At 31.5% G+C, this 22,942-nt stretch overlaps 2 protein-coding genes across 2 annotated transcripts in view; one reads left to right on the top strand and one right to left on the bottom strand.

Moving 5' to 3' along the window:
• The window catches only part of LOC139492177 (inositol 1,4,5-triphosphate receptor associated 2-like), a 455,884-nt gene that overhangs the window by 234,792 nt on the left and 198,150 nt on the right, over positions 1–22,942 (bottom strand). The gene's annotated exons all lie outside the window — the stretch shown is intronic.
• Positions 11,969–21,422, top strand: LOC139492843 (uncharacterized). The gene is made up of 3 exons (XM_071280995.1): positions 11,969–12,092; positions 19,295–19,852; positions 19,883–21,422. Exons 1-3 carry the CDS (start codon positions 12,081–12,083, stop codon positions 20,798–20,800), a joined length of 1,488 nt encoding a protein of 495 aa, XP_071137096.1. The 5' UTR covers positions 11,969–12,080; the 3' UTR covers positions 20,801–21,422.

The raw sequence follows: 22,942 nt of genomic DNA, 5'->3' as shown, positions 1-22,942 counted from the left end.
GCGGGTGGAATTGTTGTGTTTTATAAAAAAATGGATTAGCCCATTTATTGAAATTGTGAAATGTTGTGTGGATTGTATGATTTGGTTTAAAATTGATAAAAGTATAACACCTGATAATTTAGATTTATACATATGCTCTATGTATATGCCTCCAGACAAAAATGTGTTTTATCGTAAATATAACTGTGATGTATTTGATATTTTGCAAGAACAAATAGAATCTCTGTATAATATTGGTTCCGTACCTGTTTTAGGAGACCTAAATGTTCGTGTTGGTTTGAAACCGGACTATTTATTGAACGATTTTTAGATCCATTATTACAAGACAATATCTCATTTATTGATTATGAAAATGATAGGAAAGATTTTGTACAAAGACATTCCGAGGATACAAAAGCGCCCAACAGTTTCGGACAAAGAATTTTACAATTATGTAAATCCTCCGGGTTACGCATCTGTAACGGACATTTTGGCGAAGATAGTAGTAAAATAAGTTTTAATAATAAAAATGGTGGTAGTGTTATTGACTATTTATAATTATCTGAGAATATGTTTAAGATTGTAAAGAGTTTTAACGTAGGAATGTTTACCTGTTTTTCATGTCGCGCTCCATTGTCAGTTCAATTTTAACTTAGGGACAACATTTTAAATTTGATCAAAGATCAATGCTCATGTAGTTATCATGTTTATAACTCTTTTTAAAAGGAGAAACGAGCGCGAAGATGACGCCAGAGAGAGTTTGTTGTCTAACGCCCAGCAGTTTGAGGATATGTTGACCAATATAGACGAAAATAGTGACACAAATATCTGCGTGGATGAATTGAATAAACTTTTGTCTGCTATTTTTGAACAGATTACAAAGTCAGAAATTAGACATAAAAATACTGTGATGTATGTACTGATGATTATAAACAATTTAAAACTACAACAGATAAACCCTGGTTTACAGATGAATGTAAAAACTTATATAATGCTTACCAACAAGCACTAGGAACTTTTAATAAGTATCGGTCCAATGAAAATATTCTCAATAGACTTATTAAAAGGGGATATAGTTACGATACTGTTGTCAGGTCATTAAAGATTGCATATTTTGGCTTTAACATTGATTCACTGATAGGGTCTTTGCATCGGAACTAAACACATTTATTTCTAATAAAACAGTTGTTGGCATGACACGGGTTATGTTCTTCTCATATATTTTATGATAGTATGATACTAAACCCCTAACGGGAGGGATTGTACCTGATATTCATATGATGAAGACATAATCTTTCAATCAGTTTAATTGAGGTCTGGAGCTGGCATGTCAGTTAACTGCTAGTAGTCTGTTGTTATTTATGTATTATTGTCATTTTATTTATTTTCTTTTGTTACATCTTTTGACATCAGACTCGGACTTCTCTTGAACTGAATTTTAATGTGCGTATTGTTATTCTTTTACTTTTCTACATTGGCTAGAGGTATAGGGGGAGGGTTGAGATCTCATAAACATGTTTAACCCCGCCGCAATTTTGCGCCTGTCCCAAGTCAGGAGCCTCTGGCCTTTGTCAGTCTTGTATGATTTTAATTTTTAGTTTCTTGTGTATAATTCGGAGTTTAGTATGACGTCCATTATCACTGTACTATTATGCATATTTTAGGGGCCAGCTGAAGGACACCTACGGGTGCGGGAATTCTCGCTACATTGAAGACCCATTGGTTGCCTTCGGCTGTTGTTTGCTCTATGGTCGGGTGGTTGTCGCTTTGACATATTCACCATTTCCTTTCTCAATTTTATCAGTCTTAATTTAGCAAAACAGAAATATAAGTGACTTGAAAATAAACTGAAAAGACAATAGAAGAAACAAAGAGGTAACATGATGGCATCGTTAAAAAGGACTAATCCGAAACAATTCTATAGGAAATTTAAAAAACGTAAAAAGGTTGTACATCCTAATATAAATTTAGAGCAGTTTAAGGACATTTTAAGAAATTAACTTCAAACCCAGATATACACCCGCAAGATTTACCAAGCGAATATACAGGTACTGTGTTCGATTAGCTTGATTCTCCATTTACGGAAAAAGAACTTGATGATCATGATGATATAAAATAGTTGAAACTAGACAAATCTACAGGATTCGATAATATGATGAACGAGTACATTATTATGAGTTAAAATTTCATTAAACCTGTGTTGTGTAAAATATTTAACTGTATTCTCACAAATGGTGATTTTCCTGAATTGTGGGTAAAAAGTATTATTATCCCTGTATTCAAAAAAGGTGACGTTAATCAGCCTGGAAACTTTCGTGGAATATCTCTTGTGTCCCATATTGGAAAGCTGTTTACAACTCTCATCAACGCTCGACTTACTAAATGGAGTAGAAACCATGATGTACTAACAGATGCCCAGTTTGGCTTCCGACCCGGTTATGGTACTACTGACGCCATCTTCGCTCTCAATTCTTTAATTTCAACATCTTTGAAATCTGGTAAAAGATTCTATTGTTGTTTTGTAGATTATAAAACGGCGTTTGACAGTGTCACACATATGAAATTATGGTGACGACTTATAAGATAAGGTGTAATTGGTAAACTATTAAATGTATTAAAATCTATGTATTCAAAACTTAAATGTTGTGTAAAATTTGATGGTAGCTTCTCAAATTTCTTTGATAGTAATGTTGGTTTAATGCAGGGGGAATCATTATCCCCATTTTTATATTCATTGTACGTAAATGACATGGAAATAGAGCTTATTAGTCAAGAATGTCAACCTTATGAGTTAAAAATGTTGAACTTGTATTTACTTATGCATGCAGATGACACAGTATTGTTCAGCGAAAATATTGAAGATTTACAAACGATGATTAATTGTTTCAATGTCTATTCTAATAAGTACAATGTATTTATTAATTGTTTAAAAGCCAAAATTGTTGTATTCAGAAACAGAGGACAAGTTGAAGCAAATGAGAGATGGTATTTAAATGGAAATTCAATAGATATGTGTTATGAATTTGTATATATGGGTATTTTATTTAGATATAATGGTTGATTTACATATACTCAAAAATCATTAGCAAACCAAGGTCGTAAAGCATTATTTAGTCTGTTTAGTAAATTGCAGGATGACTGTTTTAATTTTAAAACTATGCTGTCATTGTTTGACACGTATGTAGCAAATATTTTGAATTATAGTTGTGAAGTTTGAGGAAATCACAAATGTGATGATATTGAACAAGTTCAAATGAAATTTTTAAAACGTATATTAAAGGTGAAAGCATCTACTGTTAATTATATGGTTTATTGTGAGTTGGAACGATACCCTATGTTTATAGAAAGATATTGTCGAATGTTAAAATATTGGTTAATATGTACTAATAACTGTATTCTTAAATGTTGTTATGAAGAAATGTTCGAGAGATGTAATAAAAACCCAAACGACAAATATAACTGGGCCTGTCGAATTAGAGACATATTATAAATGTATGGGTTCCAGGATGTATGGTTTTATCAGGGTGTAAAATATGTGGATTTGTTTTTAAGTGAATTCAAAGATAGAGTAAAGGGTAGCTTTCATAGTGAAATGAACTCATTTTTTGACGACTTGCCAAACTGTATGTTGTATAGATATGTATTTGACCTTAACATGTTACAATTTTATTTAGATCATGCTGTAAATTATATTTATAAACCATTTATTTGTAAATATCGCATATCTGCTCACTGTTTGAATATAGAAACTGGTCGATTTTATAATATTGAGAGACATCTGAGGGGCAATTGCATTTGCGCCAATTTTTAAAAAATCCAATCTTTCATTTGCGCCACAAGGTTAAATTTTATTTGCGCCAAAAATTAACTACTTCATTTGCGCCATTTTACAGGTAACACAAGTAATATATAACAGGAAAGAAATACTCATCGCTCTATCGTGAATATTAAAGATTTGTTTATACAGTATTGCTGTGACTACAATAATAGAAGTCTCAGAGAAACACTCCTGGATGACTGATTCAGTTCAATCATACTCATTTCTAGATTTCTAAATACAAAACTGAAAATCACTTAGGTTTAGATCTATATAGTGTTCACATTTAAGATGTACATGTATCAATATGGACATTGTCAATTCAGAGACAAACCAAGGAAATAAGTCTCATCAGATGTTTTGATTTTATTTTAGTATGTGAAAAGTATAATGAACTTTGAAAGAAATTTATCAAACCATATTATTTGAGAAAACCTTCGAATCTTAAACTCATACAACTGCTATCTTTTCATAATGTAAAGGAACTTAAAGGGAAATTCCGCGATTTTTTACTTATCATCTAATTATGTTCATCTTAACATAAAAAACACATTTGCAAAGTTTTAAATTTATATTCCTTCTAATAACGGAGAAAATCAAGTATTTGTAACTTTTTTGGTTGAATTCTCGAGTGGGTCGTGACGTATTAGCCCGATTTATTGAATTCTGGGAAAAAATAAAATCTGTTTAACTCTTATAGCTTATCGACAATATACGTAATTAAAAGCGCACAGCTGACGAATGGTCGAAGTTATAAACCACAATATAAGAATGAACGAAAGTGAATATGCATATATATACCGTTTTGTATTGATTGAATTAAACTCCTATAAAATTATCTCTAGTAAATGTTTTTGAATAAATTTAATTAATTATTGTTGAGATTTTTTTCATAAAATATTTATTGAACATTTTTACTGATATTGAACTGAAAATATTTCAGTTCTATTTACCGTTATTGTTTTGATAATCATTTCAATGCAACTAATGTGTGAGCAGAGTGTGTATATTATTTTGTAAAGGTCACTGTATATTTCTCGGCTTGAGGTCAATTCGTTTACCTTGTAGCTATTTAGCCGCAGGTGTGAGTTCAAGCGTACACAGGTATAAATGTTGTTATTTGGAAAGGATAAATAGAAAGGATTAGAGTATATGCTGTCATGATGTTAATACACTAAGATTAAATACACGATGAGAATAAAGATACAATAATTAAATTGTGTAAATTAATTGAAAATAAAATTCAGATTCGTAATTCCGAAAGTGTATAAAAATAAAAGGAAATAATTTTTGATTACTTTCTTAGCGGCAATTGGCGTAAAGATTCAAATATGAAGCAAAAAATAGTAGTTTTAATCTTTAATAAAAACTAAATGCAATATTACCCAATTTGATATACCATTGTACATCTGTTTGATATCATTGACTTTACCGGAATTTCTTAACTTGTATTCAAATCTGGCTGTGTTTAAATGCAATTTTAAAGTTTTTAATTGACAAAAAAATACAACATACAACATGCATAATTTTTTTTTAGTTTCTTTTTAACATTTTATTCTTACATAATTAAATTCATTTGACAATCATTTACACGAACTTTTTGTGAAAAGAATACTAATTATCTAAGCTAAGGCATTATATCTTTTGAGGATTTTTGAGGATTTTTTTTAAAATTCTATGATAATAGTTGTGCAATGTTGAACATGATAGCCGTCATTAATCCAAATAAGTAATACAGTAGTTGTAATAAAAGTTATACTTTAGTCATGCATTACAGATATTGACGAATTTATAATAGTTCGTTCATACATCGTTGTTCATGAAACAATCATTATTAGTATACATGTAAGTTTCCTGACGTATAAGAGCCATTGAGGATGAGCTCCAGAGAAATCAGACTAGTTGCGTTTCGTTCGTTTGTTTGTTGGGAAAGGAGAGGAAATGCAACCGCTTGTACAGATAAACGACAGAATTACCATACAAGCATTTATAGTCAACACAATCAGAAAGAGTTCCCATCGTTAGACGGGGAATATGAAGGCTTCCAAGAATGAACAAGTGACATGTCTAACTCTGAACAGTTAGAGAACAGACTATCGACATCGAACGCTTGTTCTTGATATTTGAAACTGTATGCATATATATACGTATACGTTTATGATATAGTGATGAGTTCTGACAAAAACTAAATTCCTTCATGGTTATATCTTGCCATACGTTTATATTGGTTTGTAAGGTGATTACTCAAAATCGTTATTTGAAAATCCTGTTTGTGAGATGTAGATTCATTTCAATACAGAAATTTCGTCTATATATTTCACAAGTGTATAACACGGAGAAGCTCTGAAGGTTCATTACTCCCATTTTGTTTGGGTGTGAACCATCGATGTTTACAGCAATATCAAGGAATAAGGTGATGATGGTAGAAAGAACTATGGGCGTCATGTGGCAAATATTACATGCATATCGGACAATGAGTTGTCAATCTGTATGAAAAGTTTTCCAATACAACCATATTATTGAGAAGGAATGTTTACATGCTATACTCTCGTACTAGTATTACAGGGTTCTTGTGGCGTTCACCTTAGACACACATAGTTTTAACGATGTTTAAAAAAAGACAGAACCAATTTAATGTCATATTTCCCTATTTTTTAAATATAACTAAAATTCTTTTATCTGACAAGAATATCCCTATGTAGCGAACAAGTAATTTATTCTTTTTTCGGTTATTGAATACCAAGAAAGAAAATAAATCCCGAAATTAATTTGAAACTTTGATACTCAAAAGTTTCCCAGCAAAATATTCACATCCCCTGGGGATAATTAGTGTTCGTCCAGTGGCATATATAACAATTGTGATGACGAATTCCTTCCTTTGTTTGAGAACAATCTTATTGAAATATAAATCTGTGATTTTCCTAGGTCCACAGCTTCAATGAACCAAAGCAAAAGTTATACATCGACCTGTATTTAAATCAAATTGGTTCTCTTCTTCTTTTGGTATACAACTGTAGTCTATCGACATTCGATGATTACATACTGTTGGCATACGTTGGCTAGTCTATTTACAACACTTTTACCCCTATTTATTCAAAATATATGTTTTTTTCTTATGTTCAATGTATACACGTATATATTTTAAATTGCGCTATAGTTCCGTAACTTTATATCCAGTCGTATAAACGAATCGTCGGCAAGTGCGTACATTTTTTTAAATCAATATTTCTGGTCTGTTCCAATCTGTCCTTCACTATTGACAATGACTATATATTACATTTTCCCAAATTCACCCTTGGAAAAAATATTTAAATAGATTTTAATTTCATCAAATCTTATTTTTGGGGTATTATTTATATATTATGTATTATATTCTTTACACCAGAAATGTTATTTATAAACAAGCGTATGAGTTTAGTAATGACAAGTAAGACAGAGTTGTATATTATACATCTGATAGTTCAAAATGGAAAGTTATAAGTTATAAGTTATCAGCCGTGTACACTGATCAATACCTGCAGAAGTGAAACGATGCATGAACTTGCAAGCCCGACAGGAAATCGCTTGAATACCTGGACGTGTCACCTCACACCCCTCACAATACCTTTGGAAGTAATACCTTTAGCCATGCTGGTGATCAGATAAGGGAAGATCAAAATATATTTGAAAAAAGTTTATTACTTTAAAGAATTATGAACAAATTAGATTTTCGAAAACAATTTTCACGGAACACTTATTTATGATTTCAACTTTGACTTTTCACCTAATTCCAATATCAACAGTTTAAAAACAACAGACCATGGTAATTTAAAAAAAGTAAGAATATTTTCCGTATCAAGTTAGTTAGTCGTATTAAACAACCGTACGATTGACAAGATATCGACACGCAATTACGACTACATCGGTTACTGTAGTTTTGTTTCTTTGTGGTTTATAGACATATCGTTTTTATTCATCGGGAAAGAAGACAAGATGGCGGATCTCGGAGAATTGATACTCTAAATTTAAAATCGATGGTGATCGCTTATCTAGCGGAATAAAACTTTAATATCTATGAATTTGAACATTTTTATACAGAATGAACATAATATCAATTTTTGATTTTTTTGCGAAGTTTCCCTTTAACAATTTAGGAAAGTTTTTATTTCTGGCCGAGAAGGAACGTAATTAGTTTCATCATTATAAATGCTTAATATGTGTTATGTTTTATCATACTCTGCTGTACTGTTATATGGGTATACTTACTTATATGATTATCTGACTAATTGTTTAAATGTAAATATATTTCACTGATGTAATTGAATATTTGTAATTTTTATATATTCTATAAGCTGTATTGCTTTCGAATAAAAGATTATTATTATGAAATCTGAATAAGCACGAGTGACAAAAAAAGGTCATTGTGAGGTATTGCCATCCCTTTGCGTTTGTCGTCTGTTATTTTTTTCAAAATTCTTCTCTTTTTGGATATATTTACACAAGTGCAATCGAACTTAGCTCAAATCATCCTTCAAGTATCTTGTTTAAAACATGTCTAAATCAAGGATTTGTATACAAATCCTTGTCCAGATGAATCCACCGACCAATCAACATGGCTGACATCGTTTATAAACGAGAGTGGTAATATGCAAATGTTGTCTATTATCTTAAAACTGATATGAGAAGAGTATATCTGAAAAAAAATCAGAATGTCAATTTTGGGACACAAATATGCAATTCAGACTTCTTTAATGAGTTAATGCCCCGGAAAAATTATTTTAACCAATTGGTAAGTTGTTAAGCTTTTTTCTCTTATTATGGTAGTCGAATCTTTACTGGAGTATTGTCCGAAATGACGATTTGTGTTCTCAGTGTTTCGTATATTTAATTAAAATGACTGATAGGTACACAGCTTATATAATCGACAAAATGAGAATTACCCACAAGTCAAATGATTAAAAATGTCAGTTGACTCATTATTGGAAATATTGCTCTTTAAGGATTAAATCTTTCTGCAAAATATTCATATAAACAATGTTGTATGAGTTGACCTTGGAACAGTTAAATTGATCAGTAACACAAAATTGGAAAAGTTAAATTGATCAGTATCAAAACATCTTTAAATAAATTAAATTGTTGAAATTATGAATCATTTGGTTGCCCGTAAATCCATATATGTAATAACATTATAACCTATTAAATTAAACAAAATATAATCGAAAACACTATATACATCAGATTTTGGTGCACACAGTTCCATGCTACACACATATTTGTGTTGCACTGTATCTATTTTGTGACAAAATGGTCGGTGACCAATATAATCTATTTAGCTAGGTATAAAATGGTCGGTGACCAATATAATCTATTTAGCTAGCTATAAAACCAGGTTCAATCCACCATTTTCTACATTTGAATAGGAATATGACAGTTCTTGTCCATTCGTTTTTGATGCGTTTTGTTATTTGATTTTGCCATGTGATTATGGACTTTCCGAATTGATTTTCCTCTGAGTTCAGTATTTTTTGTGATTTTACTTTCTACATAAAATCTCCGATTGTGTCAGCCTGAATAAAGTAATTGATTGAACTTTCTTTCTAAAAATATCCGAAACAGTTTCTGACCTAAATGAATATGATATATCAAGTTTATTACGTCACCTTAGATTATATATAAAATAGTATGAAGCAAAAATATAATGAAACTTTTCTCTTACGCATCATCGGATGGCGTGACATACTTATTTTGTTTATTTCGTATCCATACTGAAACATGAGAAAGTTCACAAAAACTTATTTAAACTACACGATATGAACAACTTGTTATTCTCAATATGCACCTAGTTTGTTACACTAAGTGATGTTGAAAGTGTATTATTTATGGTCACAGAATAATATGGGAACTAGTATATTTAATTGGCATTTTTGAAATTGAACTTTAAGTTTCATCTTTATTTTTCGCTTAGTGATATCATGGAACTTTTATATTGTAAATATTATACTTCCATGATGATATCATAATTAAAAAAAAAAATATAGATACATTTAAAATAGTCAAAGCTGTTTAAATCCTTGACACCAATCTATTGTTGTTTTTTTCTTTAGACACAGACATAATGACACAGATTAGGGAAGTATATGGTTTTTGTAGGAATGTATTCGTATTTAAATGTTAAATGCATATTACTTTATCAAATAAAAATGCAAAAAAAGCAGATAGTTTCTCTAATGATATTTACAAATATACACAAAAACTATTTCGACAAATGTTCGAGTGACTTAAAATTCTGATCAATAAAAGAGGGACGAAAGATACCAAAGGGACAGTCAAACTCATAAATCTAAAACAAACTGACAACGCCATGGCTAAAAATGAAAAAGACAAACAGAAAAACAATAGCACACACGACACAACATAGAAAACTAAAGAATAAACAACACGAACCCCACCAAAAACTAGGGGTGATCTCAGGTGCTATAATAGTGCAATGAGGCAACAGTAGTATACAGCTGTTCGATAGTCATACAACTTATATTATTGATCACACCAGGTTTTGGTAGGGTTCGGGTTGTCCAGTCTTAAGTTTGTATGTGTGTGATTTAGGCTAATGTTTGACTTTTGGTCGTTTTTCGTTTTTTGCAATGACATTGTTAGTTCAACTTGTGTTTTGGATAATCCTTTGATATCTTCTGCCTGTCTTTTATTGCAAACTAATTGTGGTTATGTCCTGCATAAATATATGTTGTTATCTTACCTCCTATACATTTCTAGGCATATGATTGGTTAAAAGCGTCCTCGTGGAAACCGTGTATATTTAATATTAGGTTAGTTAGGAGGCGGGGCTTATTTTATATACGTTTAGTAGTGGAGTAACGTCCCTTTATATTCCATATAAGGTAATAAGGAAGCGGGGCTTATTTCATACACGGTTAGTAGTGGAGTTACGTCCTTTTATATTCCATATAAGATAATGTAGCACTCCACAGTTAGAAAATAAAATAAAAAATGAGCCACAAAATGTTTTATCATCTCCTATTCCTGGATTTCTAATACATTAACCTTACTGTTTGTGTTGTACATGTGCATATGTATGTAATCAGTATATTCCATAGATTTGATTTTCAAAAGATAAAAGAGTGAAAATTAATTCCTTTTATGTGTATCCATGGCAACATTCTGAATTTATTTACCATAAAATATTGCAAAAAGGGGGGTGGACATGTCACATATCCCCCCAAAATTTAGATCAAACTAGAATTTCAATGCCTTTGAGTGATACCTTTTTAGAAACTGTTTTCATAAATCTTCCTAATGATCAAATAAAAAATGGGGGTCTTTCGCCTAATTTTTTCGTAAAATCCAATCACAAAGTTCGTGCGATAAAAAGTTGGAAAAAAAACATTACAATAATTGCCGGACCAATGTATGGTAGGGACATGCAAATACGGACTGTCATACAGAAAACAGCCTATATTATAATTACATACATTACATAATCTTGATGTTCATATAAACCCAATACAAAGGCTATTTTAATACTCAGCTATCCAAAAATGAATTTTATTACACACTAGCTCTCATATTTGAAAAATCCACAGGGGCCAAAATGCGAAACTACACACCTAACTGTGGCGTGCTACCTAATAAGGAGGCGGGGCTTATTTCATATACAGTCAGTAATGGTGTTACGTCCCTTTTTTGGTTATATCCTGCATAAATATATGTTGTTCTTCAAAATGTGCTTGTAAACATTTTTACCTCCAAAGCTTTTTTTCTCTTTACGAATGATATGTTATCCTTTGTCTTTTATTGCTTTCAAATGACCTGCATAATGAGATATAATTTTCCGAAAATCGTATAGAAAATGAAATATTTTTGGCGGTACATAAGTCATATAATGCGATTTCATCTTTTTCTCGTGGTATAATATACGTTGGAGTTCATGCCAAGAAAAACCTAAAAATGTCTGTTACACATTTTAGAATTAAACAAACGATCTAAAAAATTGAAATAAATGAACAGAAATCTCCATTTTTTTATCACATTCAAACATATCAACCTATGAACCGCCAAAGATTTAACTTCCGCATTTTATATAGTCTCGATTTGTAAAATTCAAGTCTGGGTAATCGAGACTACATTTTATACCAAACTGTTTTATAGAAGTCAAACTTCCTTGGTTTTTTATTATATTAATAGTAACTTAGAGAAAACCAACGTGCAACAGAAAAGGAATACACGTATAATATTCGTAAAGAATCGAGATTTGTTAAATAGGTCGGATTCTTATTTCGTGCGCAAGAAAATGCACCAACTGGTAAGTTTGATATTTATCTATCAATCAAGCTGGAAAATAATACGTAACAGTTCTTTTTTTTTTAAATAATATTAATATATCATGCTATAAATACATTCTATTATGCTACATTTTGTATTTACAGAGAACGTTTTCAAACATAGAACGGGTATTCATTACTTAAGGTTCATCATAACAAACGGACAAATATGGCTGTATTTACATGCCAAAAATTACTCTGAGTACAGACTTACCTGTGAAGTTGAAAAAGTTTAAATGCCTGGCATCCACTAGATATAATAAAGTTAAATGCATTTTGTGTTTCAGAAAGATAAAATCTCTTTTGGATTTTGATTGGCATTTTTTTTCCTTCATGCAAAAGGTCTGAAAATAACTAAGTTGTGGTACAACTATGAGATGCTCCCTCAGGTAAATAACCGGTTTGTATTGTTTTGATTGTCCTTAATTGACATGGACAAGAGGTATCTTCACAACTACAGGTGAGTTAACGAGTTCATCTGAGTCAGACAGTGGACAGTATCAAAGTAATTAAGGTATTTGTTTATTTTTACACCTTTTGCAGAAAGGAAAAAAATGCCCAGCAAAAACCAAAAAAGATTTTATCTTTCTTTAACATAAAATGCATTTAACTTTTATATATCTAGTGGATGCTAGGCATTAAAACTTTCCAAACAGCACAGGTAAGTCTGTACACAGAGTAGTTTTTAAGGTGAAAATACGGCCATATTTGTCCATCTGTTATGATGAACCTTAATTTCAAACTACCCTTTTCTTCATAAGAAAATGCCTGTACCAAGTCAGGAATATGAAAGTTGTTATCCATTCGTTTGATGCGTCTGAGCTATTGATTTTGCCATTTGATTAAAAAAAATCCTTTCTGATTTTGCCATTTGATTAGAAAAATGACTTTTTTTATTTTCCTCGGATTTCAGTATTTTTGTGAATTTACTTTTTCAGTATAATAGCAAATAACTCTTGGATATCTAAAGATACTGTAAAAACATATATTATAATTCCCATCCATTCATGTCTACCCATATGGAGCGCATGCAATTGTTGTTCAATATTACCCGATTCATGGTTTCTATGCCTGTGAAATTATTGTGGATTACCAACTATGAATTACTTTTCGCTTTAGGTCAGAAAGCTTGATGTGTTGATTCAGTTATCATACGGCTTGTTCTCTATTTTTCTTTTAGTTTTTTTTATTACAACATAAAATATGCTATAATTAGGAAATATAAATTGATAGAATATAATTAAAATTTAAAAATTCTTTAAAACAAAATGTACCAATAAACTGACATACACATAATATCATCCATATTCTATTACATGGAGAGAAAAAACATCGATTTGTATATAATAGTAACTGTGTGCTACTTCGATGCGCAGACAGTTTAATATTTTCATTTGATGTATGTAATAAGATAACAGACCCCACTCTTTTTCATATCCATTTTGAAATTAATGATAAAAAACATAAGATGTATGTCAATATCTATCTTTTATGAAGTTTTCTTATCTTTTAGATTCTTTTTGTTCATATAATTTTAAATGTGGATAATCATAGACAGAGTATTTTCTTTATCAATTGTAGTATAACTTCCAACCGAAATTAATTATATGTTAATCGCTGAAACTGTTTATTTTCGTCTAGTATTTGACTTTAGATTTGCTTATTATTATCCACCCTTTGATACAAAAGTTGGTATATGATAGCTTAAATTCTTTTTGTAATACTTTGATATAGCGTTCTATCTCGTTCCATTTAATTGTATGAATTTCAAGATTATATATACGTCACCAAAACACGTCACTATTTGTGGTGTCCTCTGTTATCGTTTATGGATGATGTTCGTTATTATTCTGCGGTTTACATGTTTCTAATGTACAATTATATTATTTATTTATGCGTTTTTCTGTGCTGAGATATTGTTTGTACTGTATTACAATTTTGCCATATTTTTCAAAATTGCCACAAAAGCAGGAGGTTTAGCTAGCCATAAAACAAGGTTCAATCCGTCGTTATTTTTTACTTAAAATGTCCTGTACGAAGTCAGAAATATCGAAGTTGTTATCAAATAGTATGATGGCGTTTGTTTTTGTTGGTCTTCAATGTTTCTGTTGTTTTCCGCTTATAGTCGATGTGTTTCCCTCTGGTTTGGTTTGTATCCCGGATTTGTTTTCTATCAATCGATTTATGACTTTTGAACAGCGGTATTCTACTGTTGCCTTTATTAAACAAAAGCACTGTTTTTATGAGGAGACCTAATATAATGTATTATGTAATTGTATATTGTTATTCAAGGCAGTTAAGTAAAAAGTGTAAATGAGTATTTTATTTTTGTTAAAAAATATTCAGATATTTCACAAAACACAACTGACATGCCATTTATACTGTTTGATCTTCTTTTTATAATCTACCTATTTATTTTGTAATCAGTTAGTTTCGTTTTTGATTTATACAGTTTTCGCAACTGCACAATAAGGAACAATAAATCAATAAACCTTGCTCTGTTTGTGTAGCACTTTTCGAAGTTTTATAGATATATTCTGATGACTATATTCCCGGTTTTCAATATGGTCTTTTTTGTCTGTCAGTGATTATCACCGGAATTGTTTTAAAGGGGAAGGACAGTCTTCTTTAATGCTTATGATGAGACAAGCCAAGTTATGTATAAACTGTTTCATTGAATTAAGTGTCAGTCTGCCTAAGAATCAGGCAGTGGTGAAAACATGACCAAAACAACCCACCCAATTTGACATTGATTTCAGTTCATAATATGTAGTTATGCACAAAAATAACATTCATTTCCATTTTCTGTTGTGGTAATAGAAGATACAATTTGGTTGAAATGCACTATAGAAATTAACGAATAAGGGGAGATAACTCTGTAATTTGCTATCATTCTAACCAAGTTATTTGATATTACCAGACACAAACAAACGAAAGACTAACACTTTTAACTCAGGATGATGGTTAATATTAAATTACATGATTAACTCGGTGGGTTTTTTCTAATCATGTTTTAATTTTTACCTAAATTGTCTGATTCTTACAATACAAAGACTGGCACTTAAGATGAAACGATGGACATCAATATAATTGATAACAATCACAGAAAACAATATTTTACAACCATAACAAAATCTAAGTACATTGTAAGTTCTTATTACAAAATATCAGAAACTTACTTCTCGGACTCAGAATCGCTGAGGTCCTTAAGGTGACGAGCATTGATGGTAAACAATTCCGTACCTTAAAGTTTTGCCAAAAACAGCTAAGGTAAGGTAATATATTCCTGAGGTAGAAAAGCCTTAGCTATTAAAAATTTCAAAATTTGGTAAACATGTCAAGTGCTGACTACGGGGTTGGTGATACCCTCGTGGAATTAGAACTCCACCAGCAGCTCGGCGGTTATAAATAAACTCATCATAGATATAAAGACTGAAATTTTGAATTTGCAGAATGTATAATAAATATTACTAGAACACACCCGCAAAATCGCGAGCATATACAGCTTGTGGACTGTTGATGGATCTTGTAGGATGATTATTTGTAAAAGATATTATGTATGGAGAATTTCATAAAAGGTATCAAAAGCCCTCTCCCTTTTTCCAAAGTCCGATATTTGTTTCCTTTCTGTTAAATTCAATTATTTTCGTGTGTATGGCCTCAGACCACAATTATTCTTCTCCTTTGCTGCAATGCTTCTTTTGGTAAAAGTCAAATCAAATTAACAATTTGCACCGTTTCAAATATTAAATAAATGTATCTGCTTATATATAAACCATTATTAGTCTAATAAAATATGCTTCTAGGACAATCCTGATTCCATCAGTGTTTTTTCTTTTCCTTTGAGAGCCTTATTAACATGCCAATGGTAGGATCTGAATCATGTATAAATGACTAAGGCTAATTTGAGGGGTGGTCGGAGGGTCCTGATCCCGAAATCCCGGGCTTAAAACCATGAAATCCCGAGATGCAGAATTTAAAGAAATGCATATCCCGAAATCGAAAAATATATTCCCGGATCCCGTAAGGATCAATCCTCAAATCCCGAGCTTAAAAACACCCGATCCCGACGCCCCGAAAAAGGTCCTGCTTACTTCTAATCTCTACCTTACTTTAAATTTTGCCAAATCACTATTTTCCCTTTCAACAATAAATTGTTATGCCCCATTTATGGGCATTATGTTTTCTAGTCTGTACATCTGTTCGTTCGTTCGTTCGTTCGTCCGTATCTGTCCCGCTTCAGGTTAAAGTTTTTGGTCGAGGTAGTTTTAGATGAAGTTGAGCATGTTTTACTTATTTTAATATATATGCAAGTGGTAAGACCCCTTAAATAGTAAAAATTTCAAAGAAAACAGTAGACAGAATCAGGGCCGACTTTCTATACTAACATACTAACATACTAACATACTAACATACTAACATACTAACATAGAAAGTCCCTGACAGAATACAGACAGTCTCTATATATTAAAGTAGTATAATCGTAGTTTACGTGTAGATAAACGCGAAACATAATTGTCTTCTCTAAGGAGGTATAATAGTTGTGGTTATTACGATCTAAACACCATGATATGAAACGCGAAAAATAATTGTCCTCTCTAAGGAGGTATAACAGTTGTGATTCTTGCGATCTAAACACATTAATATTGAGAATGCTCTGAATGGCTTATTTTTTTCCATTTTTGTTATCCATCATACGATTAGTTGTACTTTTGTCAAATGTTTTACTTATTTTAAATATAAATGCAACTGGTATGACCCCTTAAATAGTAAACATTTCAAAGAAAACAGTAGACAGAATACAGAGAGTCTCTATATACTAAAGTAGTATAATCGTAGTTTACATGTAGATAAACGCGAAAAATAATTGTCCCCTATAAGGAGGTGTAATAGTTGTGGTTCTTGCGATCTAAACACCATGATATGGAGATTGGCTTATTTATTTTTTTATTTTTGTTATCTATCATCCGATTGGTTGTATTTGTGCATCTTTAAAACCGGAAATCTTATCTATGACTAAAAGTCAGTCCGATGACGGAATCATATCCGGACCCTTTTTTTGTCGTTTTTCTCCCAAAATAACTCAATCTGAATAGTCATAAGAACGGATGACAAATGCGACTATGCATGCTACCTATAGATCACAGAGGCATGATGATTGATTTATTGTGGAAGGAAGAGAAGCGACACACAAAATGAGGTCTTCTCGTTTAATAGTATAGATAAACAATTATCTCGAATTTTTTAAATTAAAATTTTTCAAGTTTTGATAAATCAGCAATTCTATCTATTTCACCTGATAACAGCATCTTGGAAATTAAACATATTTTTTCTGATGGTTGTGACCTGTGATATATTTCTTGCATGATGGGATTTTTCTCGTTTTACACTGCACAGAGTTAATTTGATTGGCTTATCCAGTATAATGAGACGATATTACGACATTCTCATTTGCTATTCGTTGGGTCATTGGTAACATTCACCAGTTTTTGGTTGGGTTAATGTGCTCAGTCTTGAATGTTCAATGTTGTGTTTTGTGTACAATTGTTTGTCGGTTTGTCTTTTCTCGCCATGGTGTTGGCATATAATTTTGAATGTCCCTCTGGTATATTGTGTCCCTCTTTCAAAGGTTACGACGATGTGCGTTTCATCCATGGCACCGAACATATAAGATGTATTCAATAATATGCAAAACCTTCACACTTTTCACCAGGAAATATATTTTTCATAACAAAACCAGGGATTTCGATAACACAAACGTGTCAACACATTTACTAAATTTTATCATCGGTACAAGGACAGCATTCGTAAATAAAAATCAACGTGTATATATTTTACACGTTCGGGTATTTCACAACCAATCTTTTATGACAATATTCTATACAAAACACAAAAATGTCGTCTTTCGATTCAAAAGCTAACCAAACCTTTAATCAGATTTATTAAGAAGGGATATAGTTTTGATAAAGTTGTCAGGCTGTTTTGGATTTTTTTGTATATTCACTCATAGATTCTTTGCATCGGAAAGAAACACATCTATTCTGAACACAGTTGTTTGCAAGATATGACTCATGTTCTTCGGTGATTCTCGATTTTATTGCTTCTAAAGCTCGTACAAATATCTTTGAAATATTCCTACAATGTATATTATGTAAAAAAATATCTTTCAAGTAACCACCAGCAACTCTTGGTTACAAGAGGCACTAGATGTCAAATTCATGTTCACCGATTTTAATCAAATTCTAATATTTGATATATAACAATGTAAAACATTTATCCAAACTATAAAAAAGTCTAAAATAAACAATTAACAGGGCACGGGCATGGTAATACATAGCTTCGTTTCGTGTGTATTTCAGTCTAGACGCCATCTAATTAACTACCGAGTTGACCTCTAAAGTCATTCGATGACCGACTTCGATGACCATATAAGCAGTTTAAACATAAATATAGATATAAATAGATTAAGCAAACTCGTGCTGTTGGATTTTTCTAGGTCTATTTAATGTCATATTATAGATGAAAAATAAATGTTATCATCATTTTTACCTGTATAAGAATGATTTTTTGTGGATCGAATCAGTCAATAAAATAAATTACCTTTGTTTCACGTTCAATGTTGATATTCTCTTCCTTTAAATAACTTTACACATACAATTCACGTGTTATCCATGTCAGGCTAAGGGATAAGATTGAAGTTCACATGAATACGGATTCAATGAGGTCGAATTATTCACTTGCAAGTGAATAATTCATAATCAATGTTTTAGCTTATTTTGACAAAATTGAACCATACTGGCTGCTAAAAACGAATTTAATAATTTACTTTTTCCATTTCATTAATGATTGAGCAAAATAAATAATATATTAGATTTTTTATATATCTCGTAGCTAGTGTCACTTTAATAGTTTCCTTGTTATAAACTAACCAATCAAGGAACTTATGATATCAAAAGTATTCTTTGTGCATTCTTTATAAAAAATTTGTCGAACTATGAGCAATCATGTTTAATTCGAGTGTCTGCAATAGTTATCTGCGTTAATTATCCTGAGGTTAAAGGAAAACTAGAAGTTAAAAGTTTTTGATTTTGACTTCGAATAAAAAGAATCTTAGTTTGGGTCACTTTCCATTGTTTTTGTCTATCCTTGGTATGTAATGATAAAGAAACCTACTTTATTACAGGAATATATTGGAGATATAAGCAAGGATTTAATCGATAAACTGAACGAAACAGCAAAACCAAATGAGAATGTAGAATGGCACAAGAGTATAGTAAGAGGTTTCAACGAGTCTGCAAAATATTTTACAAATCTGTATGAACGCTGTGAAATTGTAGGAAGTACTGCAGATGGAACAAGACTGCGTTCCATAACGGATGATGGTGACTTCGATTTTATAGTGTCCTCTTGCATTCCAATATCTTCCAACATGATTGAACAACATTCTACAGTCCCATGTTTTGTTAAAATAATTGGAGAACAACTAAATCCTTGTCCCAAGCTTATCGGTGGATATTTACGAACAAGAATTCTAAAAGAAAGGAATCGTGATTTCTTCCCAATATCCAAGTTGTTTATTGATTTGATAAGTCCGTCTGTGTATTATTCGTCTGGAAATGGTTATATACATTCCAAGACAGAAGAATCAAGCTTAGGAATTTCATCAACAAATATTCGAACTAGTTCTCCAAACTTTCAGTTCAGTTCGGTCTATAATCGATTGCCTTTTAATCTGAGGGTAAAATTGTTTTTCTGAAAGCTTCGTTATAGATATGCCATTTCAACGCTTAGGTTAGTTGTCGAAGAAATTAAAAGAAAGCGAACTGATAGACTGGAGAGTGGAATTGTTTTTCAGATGGTCGAAGGCTCGAATAATTCAGACAATCACACGTGTCAGACAACCAATCAAGATACCTTTATTGGGACAAAATTCAAATACGATATAGTTCCGGTATTTCGCATTACTGATCCGGAGAAATATCTCGAAAAGTGGCAGAAAAGATCAAGAAAATGGCCATCTAAAGAAAATGTAGATCAAATTTTTGGAATGCCAGTGTACTTAGCTGCCAAACAAGCATTGGAAGCAAGTCGGGAGGATGTAGACTTTTGTTTTAGTTTTTGTAAGATGGAAATTGCATTAGTACAGAACTTTACACCGTTACAAAAATCTACATTTCTTTTGCTTAAAGCTATCCACAAAGGTTACTTGTCGGAATACGCGGAAATTCTAACAACATATCATTGGAAAACAGCCTATTTTTTATATTGTGAAAATCATGAATTTGATGAATTAAAAAGAGACGACACAGAAGTATGCCCTTTTGACGATGTATCGCTCGTTTTGTGTTTCATGAAGGAGTGTTTAGATTTAAAAAAACTTAATCATTATTTTATTGAAGGCTGTAATTTGTTTATAAGTCTTCCAATTGAAAAGATAAAGTGTATTGCCGAAACCATTTCCAGACTCCAAGACTATGACAGTATAATATGTGCAGTAAAAATGTTTTGGGAATTAGGTGCCAAGCAAGAAATCCCTGACGAAATTGTGGACCAGCAAACTCAGGAGCAGTCTAAAATAAAACTAGTAAATGCTATCAAGGGGGCACTTAAAACGCTAAGCAAAGACAGATCACTAACAGAGAAGGCAAAAGATGGCTTTCTCTCTAAATTGTCAAAGAATACAAACTGAGAAGGCAAAAGATGGCTTTCTTTCTAAATTGTCATCGAATAAAAACTGAGAAAGCAAAAGATGACTTTCTCTCTAAATTGTGAAAAAAAAAACCTGCAAAACGTATACGCCTCATTAAGAAAAAAATATCGCATCGGCTAGCTACACGTTCAGTAGTCAAAAATCTACGTAGCCCTATGTAGCTGCAACAATATTGAACGCAGCCCTGTTTATCGCTATTTTACCTATGGCAATGTTGATGATGTCGTTGACAACGGCCACGTGTGCCCTTATTTTCTAGCGATAAGTTTCCATATCACTCGACTCCGCTGAGAAAGGATATTATCGCTATTTTACGAAATTTTCCTTTGATCTTGCTGACTGATAATTTCCTTTCTCAGCGGAGTCGAGTGAAATGATAAATTATCGCTAGAAACTAAGTGAACACGTGCCTGTTGTCAATGAAATCAACAACGTCGTCATAGGCAAAATAGCGATAAACAGATTATCATTGGTCATCTCAACTCGATTGCTTTTCTGACTTTTGCCGTACCGGCTCAAGCGTGAAAACCAACTTCGTTGAGATAAACAACGATATAAATCTATAATTATCAGTCAGTAAGATCAACGGCGAATTCCGTAAAATAGCAATACTCTATTATCTCGATTACTTCCCGGGTATTCAGTATAGCCATAAGATTCAAGTGTCCTTGGTTTTTGTCGCAATTATTCTTTTGAACCACAAAATTTACAGATATTTAGGTTTTATTCAACAACTAACGGATTTGGTGTATAATTATTTTCATCTCTGTATAATGCTTAAGATGATTATTGTGAAGAAATTTACAGCTTCTGATAAGATTTACAGTATTTGCATTGTTCAAATTCATCTTTAATGCAACGAGAATCTCTTTTTCTCTCCTAATTATAAATAAGAACATCTGGTATGAGTGCCAGTAAGACAATTCTCAATCCAAGTCACGATGTATAAATGAAAACAATTATGAATGCTGATGATTTTTCAACAGAATACAATACCAGTGATATATCATTAATATGCATCTATGGATATAAACATTCTAAAACTACTGAAGCATCACCATGACCGTCAACTCGTTACGAGATGATAATATATTATCTTCGAAACATGATAATATATTATCTTCGAAACTGAATTCATAGGAATTATGTATTTAATTTTTCGTCTGACGTCAAGATTGAATATTTCTGAGTAATTTGTGAATGAGATAAATGTGTAAAAAACATGTGATGAAATTTGAATGTTTGGTTCACAGCAAAATTTAAGGAAGTTTAAACTTTCAAATCAATATGCATTTTTTTTAGTAAAAGACATGCAGTGCACTATTTTATGTGCGTTGTCTATATGCCTTTTTGTGCTTCTTTGTTACATATTTGTTTGTTTTTATAGTGATTAAGATTATAACAACAATGTTGACTCTGTACCCTTTTTTTTATATTTTTACCTATTATGTTTGGTTTGTTCACTGATCGTTGTCAATATAATAGAATTTGATCGACTGTCATATAAGTGATGGCTTAGCTAGCTATAAAACCCTGTTGAATCCAACGTTTTCCACATAAAATAATAGCCTGTTAGTGTATCAAGTAATGAATATGACAGTTGTTATCCATTCGTTTGATGTGTTGAGCTTTTGATATTGCCATTTCATTAGGGTCTTTCCTTTTTGAATTTTCCTCGGAGTTAAAATACTGATTTAAATTTTATCATGTTTGGTTCCTAAGTTACGAGAAGATAATGAAAAAATAATGCACTCAGTGATTTAACAGATCTTACCTTTGTTCCATTAGGTATGAATGAACCAAAGAGTCCTTAAATTAGATTTCACCAATAGTTCTAAAGATTTGGAGCTATTGTTTAGAAGGAAATTTAAAAATTGTCGTATTGAAATACGATTTAACGAATTAGATCAAGAAGAACAACCACGATTTTTGGGTAGTTTCACTAGAAATGAATTATACGGTGTATCTTTCAAGTTCGAATAACATTAGCCGTGTAGTTCTTGAAGGGAAAACATGTTTTTTCCATTATGTGAAATAACAATTATTTACATATCAATATGACACGTGCATTCATTCAGGTGTGTTTTAAATCTATGAACAGGTTTGTCTTATAATTTCAGA

This window comes from Mytilus edulis, chromosome 10, assembly GCF_963676685.1.
Source record: "Mytilus edulis chromosome 10, xbMytEdul2.2, whole genome shotgun sequence".
Lineage (NCBI taxonomy): Eukaryota > Metazoa > Mollusca > Bivalvia > Mytilida > Mytilidae > Mytilus > Mytilus edulis.
The sequence above is the reverse complement of the archived record's forward strand: the minus strand, read 5'-3'. Positions and strand labels throughout refer to the sequence as shown.

Bases quoted from the DNA above. Each gene is read 5' to 3' on its own strand.
- LOC139492843 (XM_071280995.1), top strand. The intron at 19,853-19,882 runs AAATTGTTTTTC...CTTCGTTATAGA, and splicing joins TGCCTTTTAATCTGAGGGTA to TATGCCATTTCAACGCTTAG.